At 44.9% G+C, this 20,118-nt stretch overlaps 2 protein-coding genes and 1 non-coding gene across 4 annotated transcripts in view; 2 read left to right on the top strand and 1 right to left on the bottom strand.

Annotated features, from left to right (window-relative positions):
• Positions 1 to 17,024, top strand: part of DnaJ-60 (DnaJ-like-60) — a 63,110-nt gene extending 46,086 nt beyond the window's left edge. Inside the window, exons 3-8 of one of the 2 annotated variants that reach the window (XM_055071714.2) lie at positions 3,650 to 3,700; positions 10,288 to 10,381; positions 10,667 to 10,842; positions 11,641 to 11,829; positions 15,711 to 15,800; positions 16,869 to 17,024. In XM_055071714.2, coding sequence (XP_054927689.1) covers positions 3,650 to 3,700; positions 10,288 to 10,381; positions 10,667 to 10,842; positions 11,641 to 11,829; positions 15,711 to 15,800; positions 16,869 to 16,959 — 691 coding nt within the window. In that variant the 3' untranslated portion in view covers positions 16,960 to 17,024. Of the gene's footprint in view, positions 1 to 3,649; positions 3,701 to 10,012; positions 10,192 to 10,287; positions 10,382 to 10,666; positions 10,843 to 11,640; positions 11,830 to 15,710; positions 15,801 to 16,868 lie in introns of those variants that run through there. The other variant, XM_072289400.1, reaches the window with a different exon arrangement.
• A 525-nt stretch (positions 17,025 to 17,549) lies between these two features.
• TRNAR-CCU (transfer RNA arginine (anticodon CCU)) lies at positions 17,550 to 17,622 on the bottom strand. The gene has a single exon. It is a non-coding gene; the product is annotated as a tRNA-Arg (tRNA).
• A 375-nt stretch (positions 17,623 to 17,997) lies between these two features.
• Positions 17,998 to 19,333, top strand: LOC126533032 (glutaredoxin-related protein 5, mitochondrial-like). The gene has a single exon (XM_050180218.3). The coding sequence runs from the start codon at positions 18,234 to 18,236 to the stop codon at positions 18,696 to 18,698; it is 465 nt and encodes a 154-aa protein (XP_050036175.1). The 5' UTR covers positions 17,998 to 18,233; the 3' UTR covers positions 18,699 to 19,333.
• Positions 19,334 to 20,118: the final 785 nt, after the last annotated feature.

Genomic DNA, 20,118 nt, shown 5'->3' with positions numbered 1-20,118 from the left:
GTTGAGCCGGCTGTTCCGTGCATGGTCGCGGCGTGCAGCCCCGTCAAAATAAAGCTAGGGATGCGACCACGGCGCCTAGATGTTTTAAGGCGATAGCTTTAGAGCGCACGCCCGAAGAAGAACCCGTCTGTGTCAAAATTAGAAAGAAATCACCGCTTTTTTCTTACTCATTAATTTCAGGAAAAACTTCGTTAAATCGAGTTCGGCCAAGTTTGTTTCGTTAATTCGGGTTAACGACAACATTGAACCCTGTGGGTACCTGCCGGGGAATGTAAATTTCTTTGTCAGATCGGGAACTTCGGAAAATCGGGTTTGGTTAGATCGAGTTTTATATGTACTGTGACCGGCGTCAGGTCGTGAAGGCGATGGCATGGGGCTTTTGTGAGAAAGTGAATTAGGTACGCGAATGTAATAAGTGTTATTAGTCTGTACATTATTTTTCTTTTTTTTTTTTTTTAAATTCATGTGCACATGTTTTCCTTTGCTTCTCGTCACCATCACTCTGCTTTTGTTCCCCCTTACCGGAACGCTCAGCGGCAGGATAGAACACAGTATAGTTCAGGCCGACCTTTCAGACTTCTCTTTTAATAAATCTCTCTCTTTCGCTCTCTCTCTCTTTTCAGGGAACGCACCAAGGTTTTCTCACTTTGTTGGACGCTCAATAACAAGATCAAGTCATGCGTCACAACAAGTGACGGCATTCTAAACGGCGAGCCTGTAGTGGTCACCCGGGAGACTCCGCAGCTATTTCAGAAAGTGAGCAAGGCTGACGATCCCACACCAGCTCGGCGCGACGTCGTAGATCTTGAGAGGGTCTGCTGCTGTCTAGTCAACTGACTGTTTATCGAGTAATAATGGATACACTGCAGTCCAAAGAAGTCAAAGGGTCAACCTAGGGAGTTTCGACACAGGAAGTTGATCTATAGGAAGTCAACTTAGGAAGTTGTGGCAAAAATGCGAAGACGTAAGTTGCAATTCGTGGCACCGCCCAGATGTGCTCTGAACACGGCTTGAACAATATTGAACACCAAGTCCTGTTGCCTGGTTACGGGAATACAGAGAAACAGAGTAATATGCATTGTTACGTTTCGCCTACGACGCGCGGTATAGCCGGCGCGGATGCAACGGACGCCGGGGCTTCCTTCAAAACGGCGGACATTTTGGCCCGTTCGGAGCTGCCGCAAAGCCTCCCCGCCAAGCGCGTCCAGGCGTGTTTCAGTGCCACGTGTCTTCGTGTGTGCGTGTGTGCCCACGCTTGTCAAAGCGCGGCAGCCGGGGAGAGGAGCTCCCCAAGTGTGAAGCGAGGAGGTCTGATCGGCGCCTGCTCGGCGGCTGAGTCACTACACTCGTCTCAACATGTCTCTCAGCTCGTCCGTGCTCCGCCGTCACGTGGTCTCATCCCGTGACCTTCCTTCTTGCCCGCTACGCCGAGAGTATAAGAGCAGCTGCCCCCGGACGCCAGGAGAGAGGCTCCGATTTCTTCTGTTGAGTTACGTGCTCTCCCGTCTCTCCACTTCGGTCGACCTGACCGCCCGCTCTTTTGCGATGTTAGAATAAACAAGTTGTTCTGTTACCAGTCGACTCATGCTTTGCCAGGACCTTCGGATGCTTCCAGTTGTGCCCCAGGCCGCCAGGCCAACGCTACCCTTGGGGCTTGCGACCCATTTGCAACAACGGGCGTCAGCGCTGAGATGCCAACAGCATTAATATGCTGCTGCTACATGGTGTTACTTTGAGTGCCCATTTTGTTGTTGGACGCGGTACAAAGGCTCGTGGGCTATGGGTCCAGCCAAGGTTCTGAACATTCTTTGCAATTCAAATGAGGGCTAATAAAATTGAAAACCGAAACTGGATTGACGTGCGGGCGCCGAGACTTGGGCGCAATATTCAAGAAAGATAAGCCTATCCTTTAATTTCCTTAGGAGTCACTAGTCTTTCTTCTACAAAACGAGTGAAAATGAGCTTTAAGAGCGAGTTTAAAAGTGCCTTCACCATTCAAATATTATTTAGCGTTGCCGTTCAGTGTCCCTTTAACGCCTATGGCAGGCTGCAGAGGAGGAGGACGGCGCCATGAGGAAGCGTCCACAGGCCGTGCAGACCACCTCGACGAGGGTTCGCGCCGTGACCGCGCGCTCAAAGTTTAAGCCCTTCCCCTCCGCGATGCGGCGGTGTCCCGCGTTGAAGAACGTGTGCTTGCGCATGTTCGCGCGGCTCGTCCTCGAGCCGAGGCTTATCGCGTCCGCGCAGCTGTGGGGGAAAGGAGACAACTTGAAAATACTCCCTCCCTCCCTCTACAGTCTGCTGCCCCCGTTGGCGATCTAAAAAACCGCCTGCTGCAGGCGACGCTGGGTGGATGGGTGAAAGGATCAACAGTGAAAAAAAGAAGAAAAGAAAGAAACATCGGCGAATAAAAAAACAGAGAACAAAAGGGCCGAGGTGGGTAGGGTTGCGCGGGCGGAATGCGAGAAACGCGTTTGTAACGCGCCGCTAAGACCGCCAGGCACGTTTATTTTGTCGGCGGCGCGGAACCGCGTAAGGGAAAATCCTTCACGGGATAGCGCGTAACACGCGCGCGCGCAGGGTTTGCAAAAGAAATGGCTAGGACACGCGCTGACGAGACACGACGGAGGAACGCCTTTATAGCTAAGTTTTTTTTGCCTACCTCATTGAGATTTGGCGTCCCGTCGTCGGCTGTCTGGCCGGGTGAAGCTCTTGCTACCGGCGATCTGTGCGCGTGACGCGGCACCGCGGACGCGTCGGCGTACATACGGGTGACAGCGTTTCTGGCGCATTGTCAAGCTCGCTATCCCCGCAGAGTGCCAGGAACGATTTCGGCCGTCTTCTTCGACGCGCCCGGATAACTTGTCTGAAAATAAATGTGTTATAAGTTAAGCGATAGGCCTCCTAATTACTTCTGTAGTATATGGCAACCTGTGTTAAAGGGAAGCTGAAGAGGTTTTAGAATTGGAAGGGTTACGGTGGTTTCGAAGGCTCCCACAGTATAATTCAACTCCTGCAGTTATTTTCTCGATGGTGCACGTAGCGGCGCTGCAATCGCCGTTTAAATTTTCGTTGAAGTTCCGCCTGCCCCCCCTCGCGCGCCAAGCGTAGCGGCGAAAGACTGGGCACGCGGATGACGTCATCGCAGGGGTCACGTGAGCACTCTATTCGAATCACGCGCCCCACCCATACCTAAGAAGGCGTCACGATCGTCTTCGCCATCAGAGCCCGTTAAACGCGCGGCGTCTCCCACAGACGCTGCGGCTTGTTTTTGCTAAATGATGATGATGACAAAATGTATGTTTGAAGGGATGGCTAGAAGGCCTATAATGGGGAATAGGAAGAGGAGGGGGAGGCGTATTCAGGTCGTCCTAGAAGCTGCGCGTCCTTGGCGAAAGACAAGAGCGAGTCCAGAATGACCCTGTCGGAATCCATCGAGCCAGTTGCCGATCCAATCCACTCCTCGTAGGACAACACTCGTTTTTTTGCTAAATAATGCGAGTGGCGGTGACTTCTGACCTGTTAAACTATGATTTTCGTATTGAGTGGGCGAAAAACTTTAACAGTTCGCTGAAAGCTCACTTTTTTTAAAGTGCTTCAGCTGCTCTTTAAGTGCTGCTTTATGTCTGAAGTGGAACTATTACCGCAGGCCACCATCCTTCTTTACGAGCACCACCGGCGATGCCCAAGGACATGCTGAGTATGTATGAGTTACAACTATTCTCTAGGAAATTATTAAACAGCTAACATAAGAGTGTGCAAAGAGTATCAAAATTTTTCTTAAGCACACTCGCTTGGATATGGTCATGGCCAGTTCATCTATTCACCGGCATCGTACTAACAGGTTTACTCTCATCAATCGCACTATCATGCATGCGCCATGCATGCGTACAATCCAGATAGTCGGTAATAATAGAAATTCATTAGTGAGGCTTAAAGTCAACCCTTATGAAAACACTGTTGAATTCATTGCTCACCTGCGCGGGATACGCTATTCAAGGTTACTCGCTTTTCTTGGTTTAATCCACTTGCATCCTTCGCAATCTTCCACTGTTGTCCTGTGTCACTTTTGCTTCGTGTGATAAGCCTGTATGACGAGGACAGTTTCTTTGATTTTCTCAAAGCCTCGCGTCTGTCGTCTGCAGCAGTGAAACGGCACCTAAATTCCCATTGGCTGAGACGCCACGTCACAAGCGCGCCTTGACAGAGCAGAGCTGCTGCCCTGCTAGCGCGCTAGGTGTCGCGTGAGGGGAGAGGGCATCGTCGCGACGCCAAATCACCCTCGCTCTCGACGGCCCGCGCGTTCCTTGTCTGCGCAAGCTCTCGCCAGCGCTCCAACTGCGCCTCGGTAAGGCCGAATCAAAACGCGCTGGCTTGCCCGGGAGGAGTTCACAACTGGAAAAACCGCTCAGCGGCATTCAATTGAACATTAGTGCTCTCGCATTCACAACTCATATGAAGTGCTTAGGTGCCCTCGGATTTTGGAATACTAGCGTTTTCTCTTGATTGTGAAAAGAACATCTTGTGAACGAGAAGAAGGGGAACCAAGCGAACCGTTTCTCGTAAAGGCTCACTCACACTAGGCCGACAGACAATGACAACAAGAAAAAGATGGAGAATTGTTATTTAATTGAAATACAAAAAGCTATAAGAGAAATGAAAATGGATGAAAAAATACGAACCGAAGTCTTCCCAGTATACAAGAATATATTACATCATTCACGGCCAGTCGCTACCTCGTGTTGTGTTTCGAATATGTATGTGTCCGTTGCGCTAATGAATTTTTCATGTGAATGGCGAAACTCTGAAACTCAACGTTTACATCATCGTTTTGCAGGGAGGGCCTCGCTCAAAAGGCGAAAAGTATTGACAGCGATAGCAAAGGTTGCACTATCACGCGAAAGAAGGTTCGTATTTTCACGAGCAATATAAATTGCTCTCAATGTTCGCTTACTAACGAAACAAGCGGGGTGTCACTCATCCAAAGACGCACATGAATAACGTTCAGTTCTCGCGGCCACGGCGTGACTCATGGAGTGCCTGCAGCAGGCAGCGGTCGTGCATGTTAAAAAGTGAACATCCCGTGCTGCCGCTCAGTTATCGAATGCACGTATAGTCGTTAGTATTATGTCCCGTGACTGCTTTCCGTGTTTGCTTTTGCCTTTTGTTGAGCAGCGCATTACGCTGTCTGCCATCTAGCTATGATTCGATCACTCGAAATTTGTAAAAGAATGCCTGCTTTTGCTTTAAATAGGTAAGGACAAGACGTGCGAGTGCTTTGCTCAGATTATCCATGTCTGTTAGCATCCCGAACTCTTGCCTTAAAGGCACAATGTAAGATGCTCGTGAAAGTTGTTTTCTATTTACAGGGAGATGGAACTTTTTAAATACCTTTGATTGTGCTATATGGATATTTCCGAATAGAAACCTACAAAACTACTATGATATACCAACTCCTAGTAAATTATCTTGTCTACCAATTTGTATCGTACGAGTGCATATGGTTGCCAGCTGCAGGCTGTGGCCAAATGCACGTTGAACACCACGCTTAGCGCATTACAATGTAGGAGTGTGATAAGCAGTTATTTAATAAATAATAAATATATTGAGCTATGCTGCCCTTCTATTTTTGCGAATATCCGCGAAATGTCCCTGGGTGGAAAACACGCGGGAAAAAAATGAACGCGGGAAAGGGTACGGGGGGGGGGGGGGGGGGGGACGCACGCGCCTATGACAATGAGTATGAAGTAGTCACTCTTCTGAATGGCAAACACACATCTGTACATTCCCTCCTTCTTTCACATTTTCTTACATTGAAGCTTCAAATGCAGCGCTGGAATTTTGGAGCTCAGATGAGTTTTGCACTAGGCAAAGCGAAACAGAGCTTCGCATGCACGCCTGTAATGTGCATGTGCTGAATGGTGGTGGTGGTGGTGATGATGCGAGTGCGTGGATCTACCCTTTGAAACGAGTGGATAGCTGTAGAGCGTCCTAGCCGATGCAATATATCCACATAAACAGATTATGTTAGGCACACTACGCACAACTAACGTCACAAAAAACGTGGTCTTAACAATAGTAATAAGAAAAAAAGCCATCGCTGACATGGACAGAGAAACACAGTCTCTGCGATGTACGCTGTCCCCATACAGTTGCATGACGTTCCGCGCCGTCACACAACCACATAACGTTTCCGCAGGTGCAGACATAATTTCTACCACCACGTATTTGTCAACCATTTGCTCAGTTTCTTTTTGCTTATCGACACTACGCTGGCGGTGTCTTTGGCCACGTCGCCGAACCCCAGTGTCTACTAAAGCATTAGTGCGTGCAAGTGTTCCAGTATATGGATGGATGGATGGATGGATGGATGGATGGATGGATGGATGGATGGATGGATGGATGGATGGATGGATGGATGGATGGATGGATGGATGGATGGATGGATGGATGGATGGATGGATGGATGGATGGATGGATGTTATGAGCGTGCCCTTTGCAACGGGGCGGCGGGTTGCACCGCCAAGCTCTTGCTGTTATACTGCCTAATGTCCTACATAGGTCAAAAAAGAAGAAAGAAAAAACAAAAAAGGACCCCACGATGAATTCCCATAACCAAATTTACTGACCCCCTATTGTGAACTTGGTTTTTGTACGCCTCCGTTTTTCGTCATTTCCCTTCTTCCACTAATCTTCCAATCGCCTCTTACTAATCTTTATTGCGGACATGTTTACTTTCCCCCTGCTCTCGCTGAACCCAAGGGCTTCAAGAAGGCCAGTGGTGCCTAAATCGACCTCTGGGCAGATATCTTCACATTCTAATAAAACATGCTCCATCGTTTCCCTAGCTTTACCGCAGCAAGCACATGCTTCTTCCTCCTTATATCTCGCTTTATAGGTGCGTGTTCTAAGACATCCTGATCTCGCTTCGAAAAGTAATGACTCTCCCTTTGAGTCATCATAAATTGTTCTTTCCTGATTTTTTTTTCCTGGCAGGTTTCCTTTCCATTGCCGCCACCCATGAGATTATTTCAGCCTCTCTGACATTTCGCTTGACGTTCTTCGTTGCTGTGTTGCTCACCCTACAGGCCGCATACTTGCTGGTAAGCTTCCTAGTTATTTTCCTCCACTGTGAATTATTGTTTTTTTTTTTCTGTAAAAATACCTCAACACTCTCCCGGCCCATTTACTTTCTTCCGTGTTCCTCAGTCGTTTTTCATAATCAATTTTACTGTGAGCTTCCCTCAGTGCAAAACTTGTCCAGCCCATATCACGCTGCACAGCTTTATTTGTTGTCTTCCCGTGAGTGTCCAATGCGAGGCGTCCCACTGACCTTTGGTTGCCATCTAGTCCTGATTGTTGTCCCGATTTCGAGCAAACAATCACATTTCCAAAAGTAAGCCCTGGAACCATTACACCTTCCCACATACCCCGAAGCACCTCGTACCTATTGTATCCCCATAGCGTTCTGTGTTTCATTATGGCTGCATTTCTCTTCCCCTTTAGTGTTATTGTTTTTTCCTGTGTTTTCTTGTATCTATTGCCTTCGTTTATCCATATAACAAGGTATTTATGTTCTTTACCTGAGGTATTTCGTGGCCCTGTATTGCCACTGTCTGTTCTCTGTTTTCATTGAATACCATAACACCTGATTTTATGACGCTAAATTTCGAACCTAAACTCTCGCCTTACCGTCCACAGATATTAGCCAGACGTTGCAAATAACTTTGCTTGTTAGCTAACAACACAATGTCGTCCGCATAAAATAAACCTGGAAGCTGCTGCTCTACTACTGAACCCGCCTGTTTGTATGAGAGATTAAACCCGATATTTCTTCCTTCTTGCGCCCTCTCCATCCTCACCATGTAAATCATAAACAGTAGTGGGGATAAAGGGCACCTCTGCCTCAGTCCCTTGTTGATAACAACTTTCTCCTCGCTCCTCATCCCCTCCCATTCAACGCAAACGATATTTTCTAGGTAAATCTCTCTCAAAAGCTGTAGACAATCGTCACCTAAGCCTTCCCCCTCCAGAATACCCCACAAAAATGTTGCGGTCTACGTTGTCACACACTCCTGTAATGTATAAAAAGGCTACATATAACGGTCTGCTTTCTACTCTTGATATTTCAATACACTAAGTAAGAACAAATAAGTTGTCATCCAAACGCCTACCTATTCTGAAGCCATTCTGAAGTTTCCCCAAAAATGCCATTATTCTAGGCCCATGCTTGCAGCTTTAATTTGATTGCCTGCATTGCTAACCTGTATATTACCGATGTAATGGTCAACGGTCTATACGAGTGAATTCTATCTTTCTACCCCTTACCTTTGTAAATTAATTTCTTCTACTTTGTCGCCAATTTACCTGTCTGGCGTTCGTCTATCTTTTAAAGTTTTTTCGACTGTGTTCAAGAGAGCTTCCTTACTTTTTGGTCCTAGTTCATTAATCAGCCTAACGGGAACCTCGTCTAGCCCTGTGGCTGTGCGCTTAGGAATTTTCTCTTCGGCTTTCTTCCAGTTGAAATTTGTCAGCACCAGCTCCTTTTCCATCTGGTTCTGTTTCATGCTCTTTTTTTCTTCAAGTACAACCTCGTCATCGCCTTGGAAAGATTCGGCTGTTATTTTTCGGATGTAATTTAGTGCCGCTTCCCTTTCCAGTTTGTCTCCAACTTCGTCTAGGGTATGTTGTTGTATTGTTGTTGACTTTCTGCCTAATAATTTTATGTGGTTCCAAAATATTCTAGGTGCGGCCTTCTTTTTCTCACGCATTTCTGACAACCAACGTTCACTTTCACATTTTGTCTTTGCTTACACCAGTATTTGAACCATAGATTTTTTCTCCCGGTATATTTCCCATTTACTGGCTACTTCATCCTTTGGCAACTGCGCCTTCTTTGCCTGCCTGTGCTCTCGGGATGCTTTCTGTCGTTCGGCGATCGCTTCTCGTATCTCCCTGTTCCACCAGCTTTTCGGTTTCTTTTTTCCTTTCCAACGAATATGTTGTTTCTCTTTCCGTGTTTCTGTCGTTATCACACTTAGAAGCTCACTATATTCCCACTATTTCCTTGGCCATGTGCCAAGTTCTTCCTCGACTTTTGTGACTATATTTGTTATTTGTTCAGCATTCAAATTTGGACTGGCCATTTTGCACTCCTTGCTCTCTTTCCCAACTACATATCCCATTTTCAACATGATGCGTTTATGGTCGCTCCCTGTGCTGCTATAACCCTTCTTCGTGAATGACCATTTCTCTCAACTTATCATGAATTCCTTCTGTCATCAGCCAGCAATCAATGGTCGATTGCCGGTTTCCCACTTCCCACGTGATCTGCCCTTCACACTTAGGCCCTGCATTCACGATAACGAGGTTATGTTGCTCACAAAGATATAGCTTTGACTTCCCGTTGTTGTCAGTATAGCCATCTAGATCGTGTATGTGGGTCTTCATGTCCCCTAATAGGATCATTTCGGCACCATTCCGCAAACCCTTATAATTAGCACTCAGGCATTCCACCATCTCTTGATTCTTCTCTGTGCTATATGCTACGTGAGGGTAATGCCCTCTACACACCGAGGAGAGATATCTGTACAGCATAAAACTAGGTGGTTACGTTTCAACATAATGCACTCTGCGCAATGCAGCGTGCTAGCACCCCTCACGAGTAGCAGATAATAGCATCTTTTCTCCTTCCTCCGAATCGCTATATATCAGGAGATGTGTCAAAGTGGCGGCAGTAGACGAATGTCTGCAACGCCCCAGGTGGCCCGAGCTCGAATGCAAGAGAGAGAGAGAGAGAGGAAAAACAGCTCGCAGGTAAACTCGAAGGGCCTTTGTGGCGCCATCTAGTTTTGTTTATTTTTTTTAAAACGAACAACAAACTGTGGCTTCCAAGACCTGCGCTTCGCCGCCAACGACCGCCAAAACAAACGAACGCTCAGTGAATTGGTGGCGCCATCTATTTTGTTTCATAGAAAGCACTCCCTTGTCCGAATGAATTCGACGGCTTATTCCGCTTGTGGTTTCTGATCACACCCAATGTCACACCATGCACGAATGTTGAGGGAGCCGATAGTGTAATTGGTGTATTGTGCTCCAGCAGTCATGCTTTCGATCTTCGATGTTGCTACACGCTGTCAAGCTAGACTTTAGTACAAAGTCAAGTCACAGAATTGCATGGCATTTAGTGAGGTGAGGCAATTTGTTCTCCCAGATCATGGTGGCCCCGAGTACAGCGCGCTGCCTTAGCTATTCTCTTGAAACTGTTGACATTTTTTTCTGTTTAAGGCACCTCAGCAAGACCTACTACGAAGTGTTGGGGGTGAAGAATGACTGCACACAGAAGGAGATCAGGGACGCCTATGTCAAGTTGTGCAAACAGGTACACAACTCATAATCAGCTGTTTTGCACCTGAAAGTGGCGTGTCTGAACTTGCCGGTCGCGCATGCGCGTGGCCAACTGGTGGACGGTGACATACATGTCAAATTAAATTACTAAAGGGTTCCCCATTGGAAAAAGTTAAAACCAGCGCGTAGAAACTGTTCATATTGTAAACGGGCTCGTAAAATCTGCCTAAGAACCATAACGTGCAGGTCTTCTAGCGACATTTGCGAATGCAAAAGTACATCCCTTGCATGTGCACCTTTATCTTTCTTGTTTATATAGCTCCACCCTGACGTCAAAGGTGCTGCCACATCAATAAAAGACCACAGCAAGTTTACTGAGCTCAACCAAGCCTACACAATCCTTAGCAAGCCTCTTGACCGCAAGCATTACGATGACACTCTATTGCATCCAGAGCTTCACAACGTCCAACGTACAGTGTGGAGGCCATACACACGGTAAACTTCCTTAGATTCCACCATTGTGTCATATACACAGAGTAAACTTAATATGTTCCCTGCCCACAACTGTATTTTCACGATCCGCATGCGCGGGTAGAAATATCCGAATAAATAGCTGAACTGGCATGTATTTATCTTGAACTAATCTTTTATTGTATAGCGAACGTTGCTTTTTGTTTATGCATGCACAGAAATCACCATTCATGGTTGTGTGTGTGTGTGTGTGTGTGTGTGTGTGTGTGTGTGTGTGTGTGTGCGCGTGCGTGCGTGCGTGCGTGTGCGTGCGTGCGTGTGTGTGTGTGTGCGCGCGCGCGTATATTGCTGCTTTGGCCATGTTTAACCATATTTAATTAACTCACTCGGCTAAACATTATGGCTTCGTTTCCTGCCCTATAAGCGAGGTACAGTGTTATGTATGGAATTATGTTAAGAGACTAGGCACAATTAATTCAAAGGAAGTTCTTCCAAATGATGTTCACCAGACCTATAAAATATTACCCTACAACAGCTTAAAACCACAATTTTAAACAGCTGCTGAAGTTACTCTCTGCTTTGTTTGATAGGATCTTTTTAGAGAGTTGTGAAAACTTCAGTGTGCATCTTTGTGTGCAAGCTCAGCATGCACATGGTGAAAGAATCTAGCTCAAGCAAGACGGGACAGGATCAAAATGAAGGCAATGCTCATCCTCTTCACATGTTTACTCTTGTTTGCACTGGACCACCTTATTATGAATATAAACTGACAAATCCACAAATGAGTGTAGATGAGTAAGCACAGTTTGCTTTTTATTACAGTTATGAAGAGCCATTCATGCACACAAAAGGCTCCAGTGGCTACGATGACTATGAGACACCAGGATATGAGGACTTTGCTCATCTGTACAAAGAAAAAAGAAGACAGCACCAGAATGCCAAGGTCTATATTGTTACGGGGTGCCTTGTCTTAATCGTTTGTGGTGCTTGCCTCCATTATGTAGCGTTCAGGTAAGAACACTTATTGGAGTTTTATTTATCTTTTCACTATCACATTTTCTCAATTTTCACTTTCGCTTGTCTCTAAGAGTCTGTTTCTGTACGAGCTTCTAATGTTGCTCTTGCAGCTCAAACTTCAAACTAATCAATGAATACTGAGCTAGTCCGTGTAAAGTTTTATGATTGTACAAGATACTGAAACAGGATAAACAAAATAGACAATGCAGAGATCATCAACTGAATGGTCACACTGTGGAAAGAAAGGGGATGCAAGAAACAATCAGCTCCAACACAGTTTTGAAATCTAAATGACACGGAGCTTGTTTGAGTTAGTGAGGCTGTAACAAGAGCATATCAGCACAGCCTGTAGTTGTTAACTATCTGTTGTGAGGACGAAGGCAATATGTGATGCTTGTCGAGGTGTGAATGTTGAGAGATGTATGCACGTAGAAGTATGACACATATCCTAATACATTTAAGGCTTCTGTGCCCCTTGTGTCACAGTGGCACGTACCCAGTTGTTCACAACCAGCAGAACTTTTTGTTGGGCTAGTTGGTGCATGTTATTGAAGTACTAAAGCGCCAAACAGACGACCGGCTCTTCCGTGTCCCTTCTTGTGTCGTCTGTTTGGCGCTTTAGTACTTCAGTGTTCATAACCAGTTGCCCGTTGTCTATTCTGGCACATACACAGTGGCCCCAATTATTGTCTACTCGGCAAGACAGCAGCACTTGCAAAGTAGGGGACGGATAAAAAAAAAGGAGAGCTTCGCTTTAAATCTAGCGGCGTATGCTCATGAGAAGGTAGCACCAATCTGTCGTATGTTGTGGCAGATTGCGCACTCTCGAACATGCACTCTCTCGGCAGATATAGATTCAGGCAAGCTGATCAAATGTCTTTATTTATAGGAGGTCACCCTGGCAACCACAAGCTGTGGGACCTCCTTCTATATTGAGAGACCTTAAAAGGCCACTAATGGGGACTATTAAGTTACATATTTGCCAATCACACTTCTGAAATAACAAAACCTGAGAGCAAGCTTGGTGAGCAAGAAAAAGAAAAGACACAAAGCCAAAAGACAAATAATCCCACTGCCCTGAAGTTCCCGCAAAAGCATGTGGTGACATCATGAATTTTGACAAAGCCTACTCTGTTGTCTGTCACTACTCGCATATCTGTCAGTAAAAGATGACATTGCATTCTAGAAGAACCAATAATTCAAACTAATACATTTCTAGTGCTCTTCTTGCAGCAAGGTGGCCCAAGTTTATTAATGTTTTTAAGATTAAAGTTTGAATGAAAGATAATAGAGTTTTAAACAGTCTGAACTGATTTAGTATTGTTTTGCATCCGTTGAATAACTGTTAAGCATTTGCTCATAAATTTTATCTGCACTGTGACAGTGGAGCTCCTGCTTATATATCATGCCTGGTCTGCTGCCACAAGCTTCATTTTTTAAAGAATACATGTGTAATGTGCTTTAAAGACCAGCTGCAATAAAATTTTAAGTGAAGCTTCTAAGTTCCATTTCATTACATATAAAGGAATGGAATGGAACTGTGGCTAAATTGGTTCTGAATGAGCAGCGTATATTATTGAAGCAATCTCCTCCAGCTGCAGGAATGGTGATTGTTTCATTTTCTTATTAACAGCCTTTGAATAGCACCTAAGCAGGCAATGCCTGGGCCTGGTGGTTAGTGCATATGACACAAATTCTAGACCATTTCCTCTGGAATTATCAGAGCAACGCAGGCACCACTAAATCTTAGAGCTCATACTGAGGAGCTACACTGGTTGTCAACGTAACGCATAATTTGCTGCCAACAGTAGTGATGGAATCTCTTGCAGTTCCAGTATTAAAAACATAAAACATATATTTTTGCAAACTATATATGATGCTTCCACTTGTTGCCTGGAGCTAGCTTTGCATTTAACGTATATAAATCTAGGCTTTCTATGCAGTCCAAAATTTCATTGCAGCTGGCCTTTAATGGCGTGAGTAGAGGCCCCACGGCGTAATAATATGCACGACCTTTCATCGTAGAAGTGAATAAACCACATGGCAGCCAGTTTCTTGGTTGTTTCATACGTTTTTATATAAAGTGATAATATTTATTCAGCAGTGGCTGCATAAGAAAGGAGCAGAAGAACTGATCTATGTTGAAACTCTGCAATGTCATTACTGCCTAGGTAAAGTTTAACAACAGGCTTTCACATGCACTGGAATGTTTGCAGCAGCCTCATGCTGCAGTGTTTCTAATCCAAACATGCTTTAAAGAGTGTGCTGGCAATCGGTGGCAGATATAGGAAGTTCTTTCATATCACGGGCAGGAGAATCGCCAACAGATCTGGGACACAGCATAGAGCTGAGGTGCAGTGGACGACCATGACTGTTGAGTTAGCCACACTGCAACACACATGAAGCAAGGTTCACAGTGTCGGTGTGCACCCAGTTTGTTTATTTTTGATTGTTTGCTCTATATTTATACTGTTAGCCACAATAAAGGGGACACTGCAGGAGTGGAAATACATATCGTAGCAAGTGGCAGCGATAATTTCATAGGCATCATTTCATGGCAGCCAACAAAAAAGTTGCCTTTGGTTTGGTACACTTACAACAGAGTAAACATATAGATGCAAAGCAATATAATCATTCTGAGCAAGGACTGTGTAAGGTAACAGGGATAATTAAATCGGAACACTGTCTTTTGGGAATATACTAAGCTTTAGAAGGAAGACTAGGCAAATAATCAACGAGAGTTCTATTCTCTAATTACTCTTGGAAAAAGTCCTTAACAAATGACGCCTCTGGTGGCATTTTTGGCAAAGGAGCAATATGGTGACCTGGGGCTCACTGTCTCAACATTACTTGTAGCCAGCTGGGGTCAGCCCTGGTTAACCTCCCTACCTTTCATTTATCTGTATCTCTCTTTTATTCAGCTGCTTAAGAGGAAGCTTTAGCTCGAGTGCTCCTATCTAAATACACGTAAAAGGAAAATTCGTCTTTCTTGGCAACCACTGCACCAAATTTGACGAGATTTGTTGCATTTAAGAGGAAGCCTTAAATTCTAGTGACTTGGTTTCAAGTTTTTGATCTAGTTCGTCAATATTTTATTAAAAATTGGCGAAAATAGAAAATTTTTAGAAAACGAAACTATTAAGTTTACGTCGTAACCCGGCAATAAAACATGATATCACAATTTCGTGAATTGCATCTAATAGTACATCTAAAGCGGACAAAATTGATATGTCACACATAAATCTCAAAAAATTTAGTAATGTGGAAATACAGCTTTTGCAGAACCCTTGTGTGCAACGTAACAAATTCACGTAAGATATAAAATGACATATTAAATTCGTTCGCTTTTAACGATCTAATCGATGCCGTTTGCAGAACCGCGATATCTGTTCTTGATGCAGATCTATTAATTTGTAAACTTCGTGCTTCTATTATCTTCAAACTTGCGAATTTTGGAAAATCTTTTTAACAAAATTGAGGCCCTAAATCGAAATTCTGCTTCCAACAGTCACTAAAATTTAACTTTCTATCTCAAATGCAACAAATTTCATTAAAATCGGTCCAGGGGTTACATCAGAAAAGCGATTTCTTTTTGTTTTACATGTATTTGAATAGGCCGCGTCGGAGTTGGGCCCGAGCTAAAGCTTCCTCTTAACAGGGAGCATTTATGTTATCTGTAGGCTTTACATCATCCTTGTGTGGATATCCTTTAAATAAAAAACAAAAAATATTGAACCTGCATACTCTGCTGTCTGTGGAGTAAAAGAACACATTCAATCTGCTGCTTGACTTGCTGGCTGTCTCAGTAAGATTCCAGCTATTTAACAGCATGTATTTCAATGCAAACTGAGCAAACATTTATCAATCATCCGCAGATATGGAACCTCCAACGAAATGAAGAGGAAGATGCAAGAGACCAACAGAAAGAACTGGGCAGAGTACCATCAATCCAAGAGTGACTTCAGGTGATTTTCTCCACTTCATAACGCACCTTCAAGATGCAGTGTTTTAGTCTACACCCTAGTGAGTCAGAACCTCTAAGTAGCATGTTTTTCTCCCTTTGACTAGCTCAGTGGCGGAAAGAACTGCACAAAGCCAAGCCATGAAAAGGGCTAGTGAGTGCTTGTTCATCATTATGTTGCACTGAGCCTTACACTGGCAATATATATACATATATATATATATATAAACAAATAAGGGAACAAAGAAGCAGACGTCTGCATCCTTGTTCCTTTCTTTGTTATATTTTTTTGCCATTGTAAAACTCATCACAATGTAATCATGAAGGAACCAGGTCAAGTTGGGACGGGCGAGGGGAAGTGTTCAAGGGGTCATCTTGTGCTCCCAAAATTCTGTTCAAACTCTTTCCCCTACTGACGAGCTGCTGACCATACAATGTTAATGTCTGCTTGTAGTATACTGTGTTGTGGTGGTTGATTCTTAATAACAGGAGAGTAATAGTTCGAGATAGATGCATCACGGTTAGCCCCCCATATAACTGCCTATTCGTCACTTTTACAGTTTGACCCAAGGTAGTTTTCTTTCCTTGTCAACATATGTTTACCACCTCAAATCTGCTCAGGATTTAATGACACTTCCCAATTTCATTGTCCCTAGCATATATTTTTTTGGCACCTGTTACCATATCTTTTAAGTATCTTACAAAAACAAACTTTTTTGCACATAGAAGTATTTGTCAACAAGCCTGACTGTCATTGTTTACAGAAAAGCATTGTTAGGAATGTGACCAATGAGCCCGCCACAATACTTTGTCACCAGGAGCTACATCTACCAAGCACATGATTTGTTATATCATCTTGCTTGGCCCATTTGGCAGGAAAGAAACATGTTTCTTTAATCTCTTATTTCTTCATGGCTGAGTGCACTGCCAAGTTTTATGAAAGACTGGTTCTTCAGAACTTCGTACTGTGCTCAGCCGTGAAGTCACACCATTTAGCCCCTGTCGCAACTTATATCTTAAATGCTTCAAACACTTGATGCTGCTTACACATATTTCTCCATGTGTTCTGCAGGAAGTACGGCATGGAAGGCCAGATGGAGCGACTACTCGGATTCAAACGGGAGACAAAAGAGGACAAGGTTGATAAAAGCAGTGAAGACTGAGCCTTAGTATGTTTGATTTAAGAACTAGCTTAATAAATATAGGTGTTCTATTGCCCTGCATTATATACATGCACTACATGCTTCCTTGCTTATGCATCTGTGTAGTGCAATACAGCGCACGATTATTGCTTTTTGAAATTGAGTAGTATTAAACAAAGCAAAGGTGTGAATCTCCGTATGCTCAAAATTTGTACTGAAACATTAAATTATGGGGTTTTACGTGTCAAAACCACGATCTGACGAAGGCACGTACGCCGTAGTGGAGGACTCTGGAAATTTGAACCACCTGGGGTTCTTTAATGTGCACCTAAATCTGAGTACACGGGTGTTATCGCCCCGATCGAAATGCGGCCGCCGTGGCCGGGATTCGATCCCGCACTCTCGTGCTTAGCAGCCAAACGCCATAGCCACTAAGCAACGAAATTTGTAAGGTATGCCGGTGGCCACCATATGCAATATTATCTAAATCCTTATTCGTGCAAAATTTACTACGAAAAGCATGCACTTTAAGCAACACGTTATGGATTTGCAGACAAAAAGCGTGAAATTGCTGCATAAAAATAAATTTTATTTTTTAAAAAAACAAAAAATACCCTCGGCGGGACTCGAACCCGCAATCCCCGGTTTAGGAGACCGATGCCTTATCCGTTAGGCCACGAGGGCGAGGCGGCGGAAGGGCCGCGGCATTGCTTCTTAAAGCAACTTGCAAATTCAGCAATATTTTTTTCAAATAATATCAACAAATTATTGATATTAGTGATGAGTACCATCCGCATTCAGCAGATCATTAGAAGTGATGCCGCACAAATTAGCTCACAATATCCTGCATCTTACGAGCACACATGCAGGAAACGTATTGTCAAATAACATCTTACTATAATAAAGTAATTACATATAAGTGTGGCAATTAAACATATTTATAGGTAAGTTCAAGATATTCTAAGCTGGTTTTTGTATTCTGTTGTGTTTTACATTCAATGTCAATTGCTTACTTAAGTTGACGACAAGTAGTAATTGTGTTCGCAACACTGAGAACGCTGCGGTGAACAATAGTGGAGGTTAGCGGTTGTGTGTAGTCGGCGTGCTTGTGTTTTCGCGAGCTTCTTGCGAAGGTGAAGCAGGGGGCGATGATGCCGGTTCACTAAGCGATCGTATTTGCACGCTATTTCCTAACGAAAGCTCCCGGTTCAGGCGTATCGTCAAAAAGATAGGATCGAGGACCGCTACAGCTATATACTACAAGACAAGAGCGCCAACGTCGAACAGCGCAAGCCATGGCGTTCTCCTTGGCTGGTCGCTTAAGCCTGGCGTCGACTGCGGCCGCAGTACTTCGGTCGCGCGTGCGTCTCCTCTGCACCGCGCCGATCGCCGACAAGATCTCCAAGCTCGTCAGTCAGGACAAGGTCGTCGTTTTCATGAAGGGCGTCCCTGAACAGCCCCGATGCGGCTTCAGCAACGCCGTGGTTCAAGTGCTTCGCATGCACGGCGTCGACTACAGCTCGCACGACGTGCTCCAAGACGAGGCACTTCGTCAAGGCATCAAGGACTTCAGCAACTGGCCTACAATACCGCAGGTGTACATCAACGGTCAGTTTGTGGGCGGCTGCGACATCCTGCTACAGATGCACCAGAGCGGCGAGCTGGTCGGCGAACTGGCCAAAGTGGGCATCAAGTCGCTCCTCATCGACTCCGTGTCGTCGTCCGACGAAGCAGCCGGCGAAAAACAGGAGAAACGGTAACGGAACGGTGTGCTCGGTATATTAGCGGGAGACCCTTTCGGCGACGTTTCGTGTACACGGGTTCGGCAGTGAACACAGACTCTAGATATCGCCTTATCAGAAACCTCGTGCACCGACCTGCGGTCTGCCAGGGTGAAGTGAAAGCTCTTTTGTGCTCGGGTTGGCAATTGCTGAGGAGCCGCGCATCCCGTTAACCAAAGCGAAGAGTGTCGGCGTGCGATGTTTCCAGCATCGTCTTGCGAACAAAAGACTTTCTGCTCTGGGACCAACGAGAGACAGTCGGTTGTGGCGCGAATCCAACATCGACCGCTAGAGAAGCCCGTTGTAGTCCCTCTTCCGGGGCTACGTGACTGCCGGTTGCGCGGTTATGGAGGCGTCCCGCCCCCCGCCCTCCTTTTTTTTTTTTTTCTCCCCTTCGGCTTTCTCTCTCTCTCTCCTTGTTTTCCCTCCTGCCGTCTGTTGTGTGCATTGCGTCTCGTGTGGATATTTTATTGTAAAGTAAAACGGCCAGCGTGTTTTCTAGTTTTTATTTTTCGTCGAAGCTACTGGTTTAAAGCGCACAAGTTTTGTGATTTACCGGCCATTGGAGCTCCTTATTTTAGCTGCTCTGCAATAAATTTTTTCTTTCCACCTGCCTCGTGTCTGAGCGTTACTTAGCCCCGTCTCGTGAGCTTTGCTTATCCGTGTTCCGCCTCTACATAACAAACTGCCGCTGTAGGTACACATTAAAAAAAGAAAAAAAAAAGTACCGTTGTAGGAAAGGCGCGACGCACCATTAGTTTGCTGCCAGCCGTAGTTTAACTACATGCTGCCGGCGATGGCTTCGTCTCCGTTAGCCAACGTGGGTGAAGCACACAATAAGCTCTCCCTCTTGATTTTCCTTTTTGTTTTAATCAAATCTGCAACGCCAATCGACTCACAATGCGGAAACTTCTTTTTACGCTCTCGCCGTTATTCAGTCCACAAATGTTAGAAAAATGTATTGCCCCTTGGAATTATATTTACGTTATTTATGGTATATTAATGAGATATCAAGCATAGATGATGATAGCACGTGTTTCTATCAGTGATTCTCTAAGGCAAAGCCACAGTAGCTTTCCAGCAGACTAGTACATGTTACAGAAAAAAAGTAACTTATTACAATACTTTCGAAAGTGTTATTGATTACGGTGACCAATTACTGCCCCACGAAAGTAAATGAGTAATCACCAAAAAGTGCGCCCCCTGTAGCCATTCACACGCTGTTTACATTCGCTTACAATTGCTTTTCAAAATTCTCTTCGGCCATCTTCTCTTGTTTTCTTGTGAAGAAATCTGCGGCGACTCCGAAAACTAGCTTGGATGTGTGCGCTGGAAACTAGTACTGAGTGCCTGGGTCTGCCGATCTGAATATAGGCATTCCTCAAGGTTGGCTAAACCA

Source organism: Dermacentor andersoni, chromosome 7 (genome assembly GCF_023375885.2).
Source record: "Dermacentor andersoni chromosome 7, qqDerAnde1_hic_scaffold, whole genome shotgun sequence".
Taxonomy (NCBI): Eukaryota; Metazoa; Arthropoda; class Arachnida; order Ixodida; family Ixodidae; genus Dermacentor; species Dermacentor andersoni.
Note: the sequence above shows the minus strand (reverse complement) of the source record. Positions and strands in the feature narration are given on the sequence as shown.

What these genes read in the sequence shown, in the direction of transcription:
- LOC126533032 (XM_050180218.3), top strand. Translation starts at nt 18,234, where the DNA reads ATGGCGTTCTCCTTGGCTGGTCGCTTAAGCCTGGCGTCGACTGCGGCC.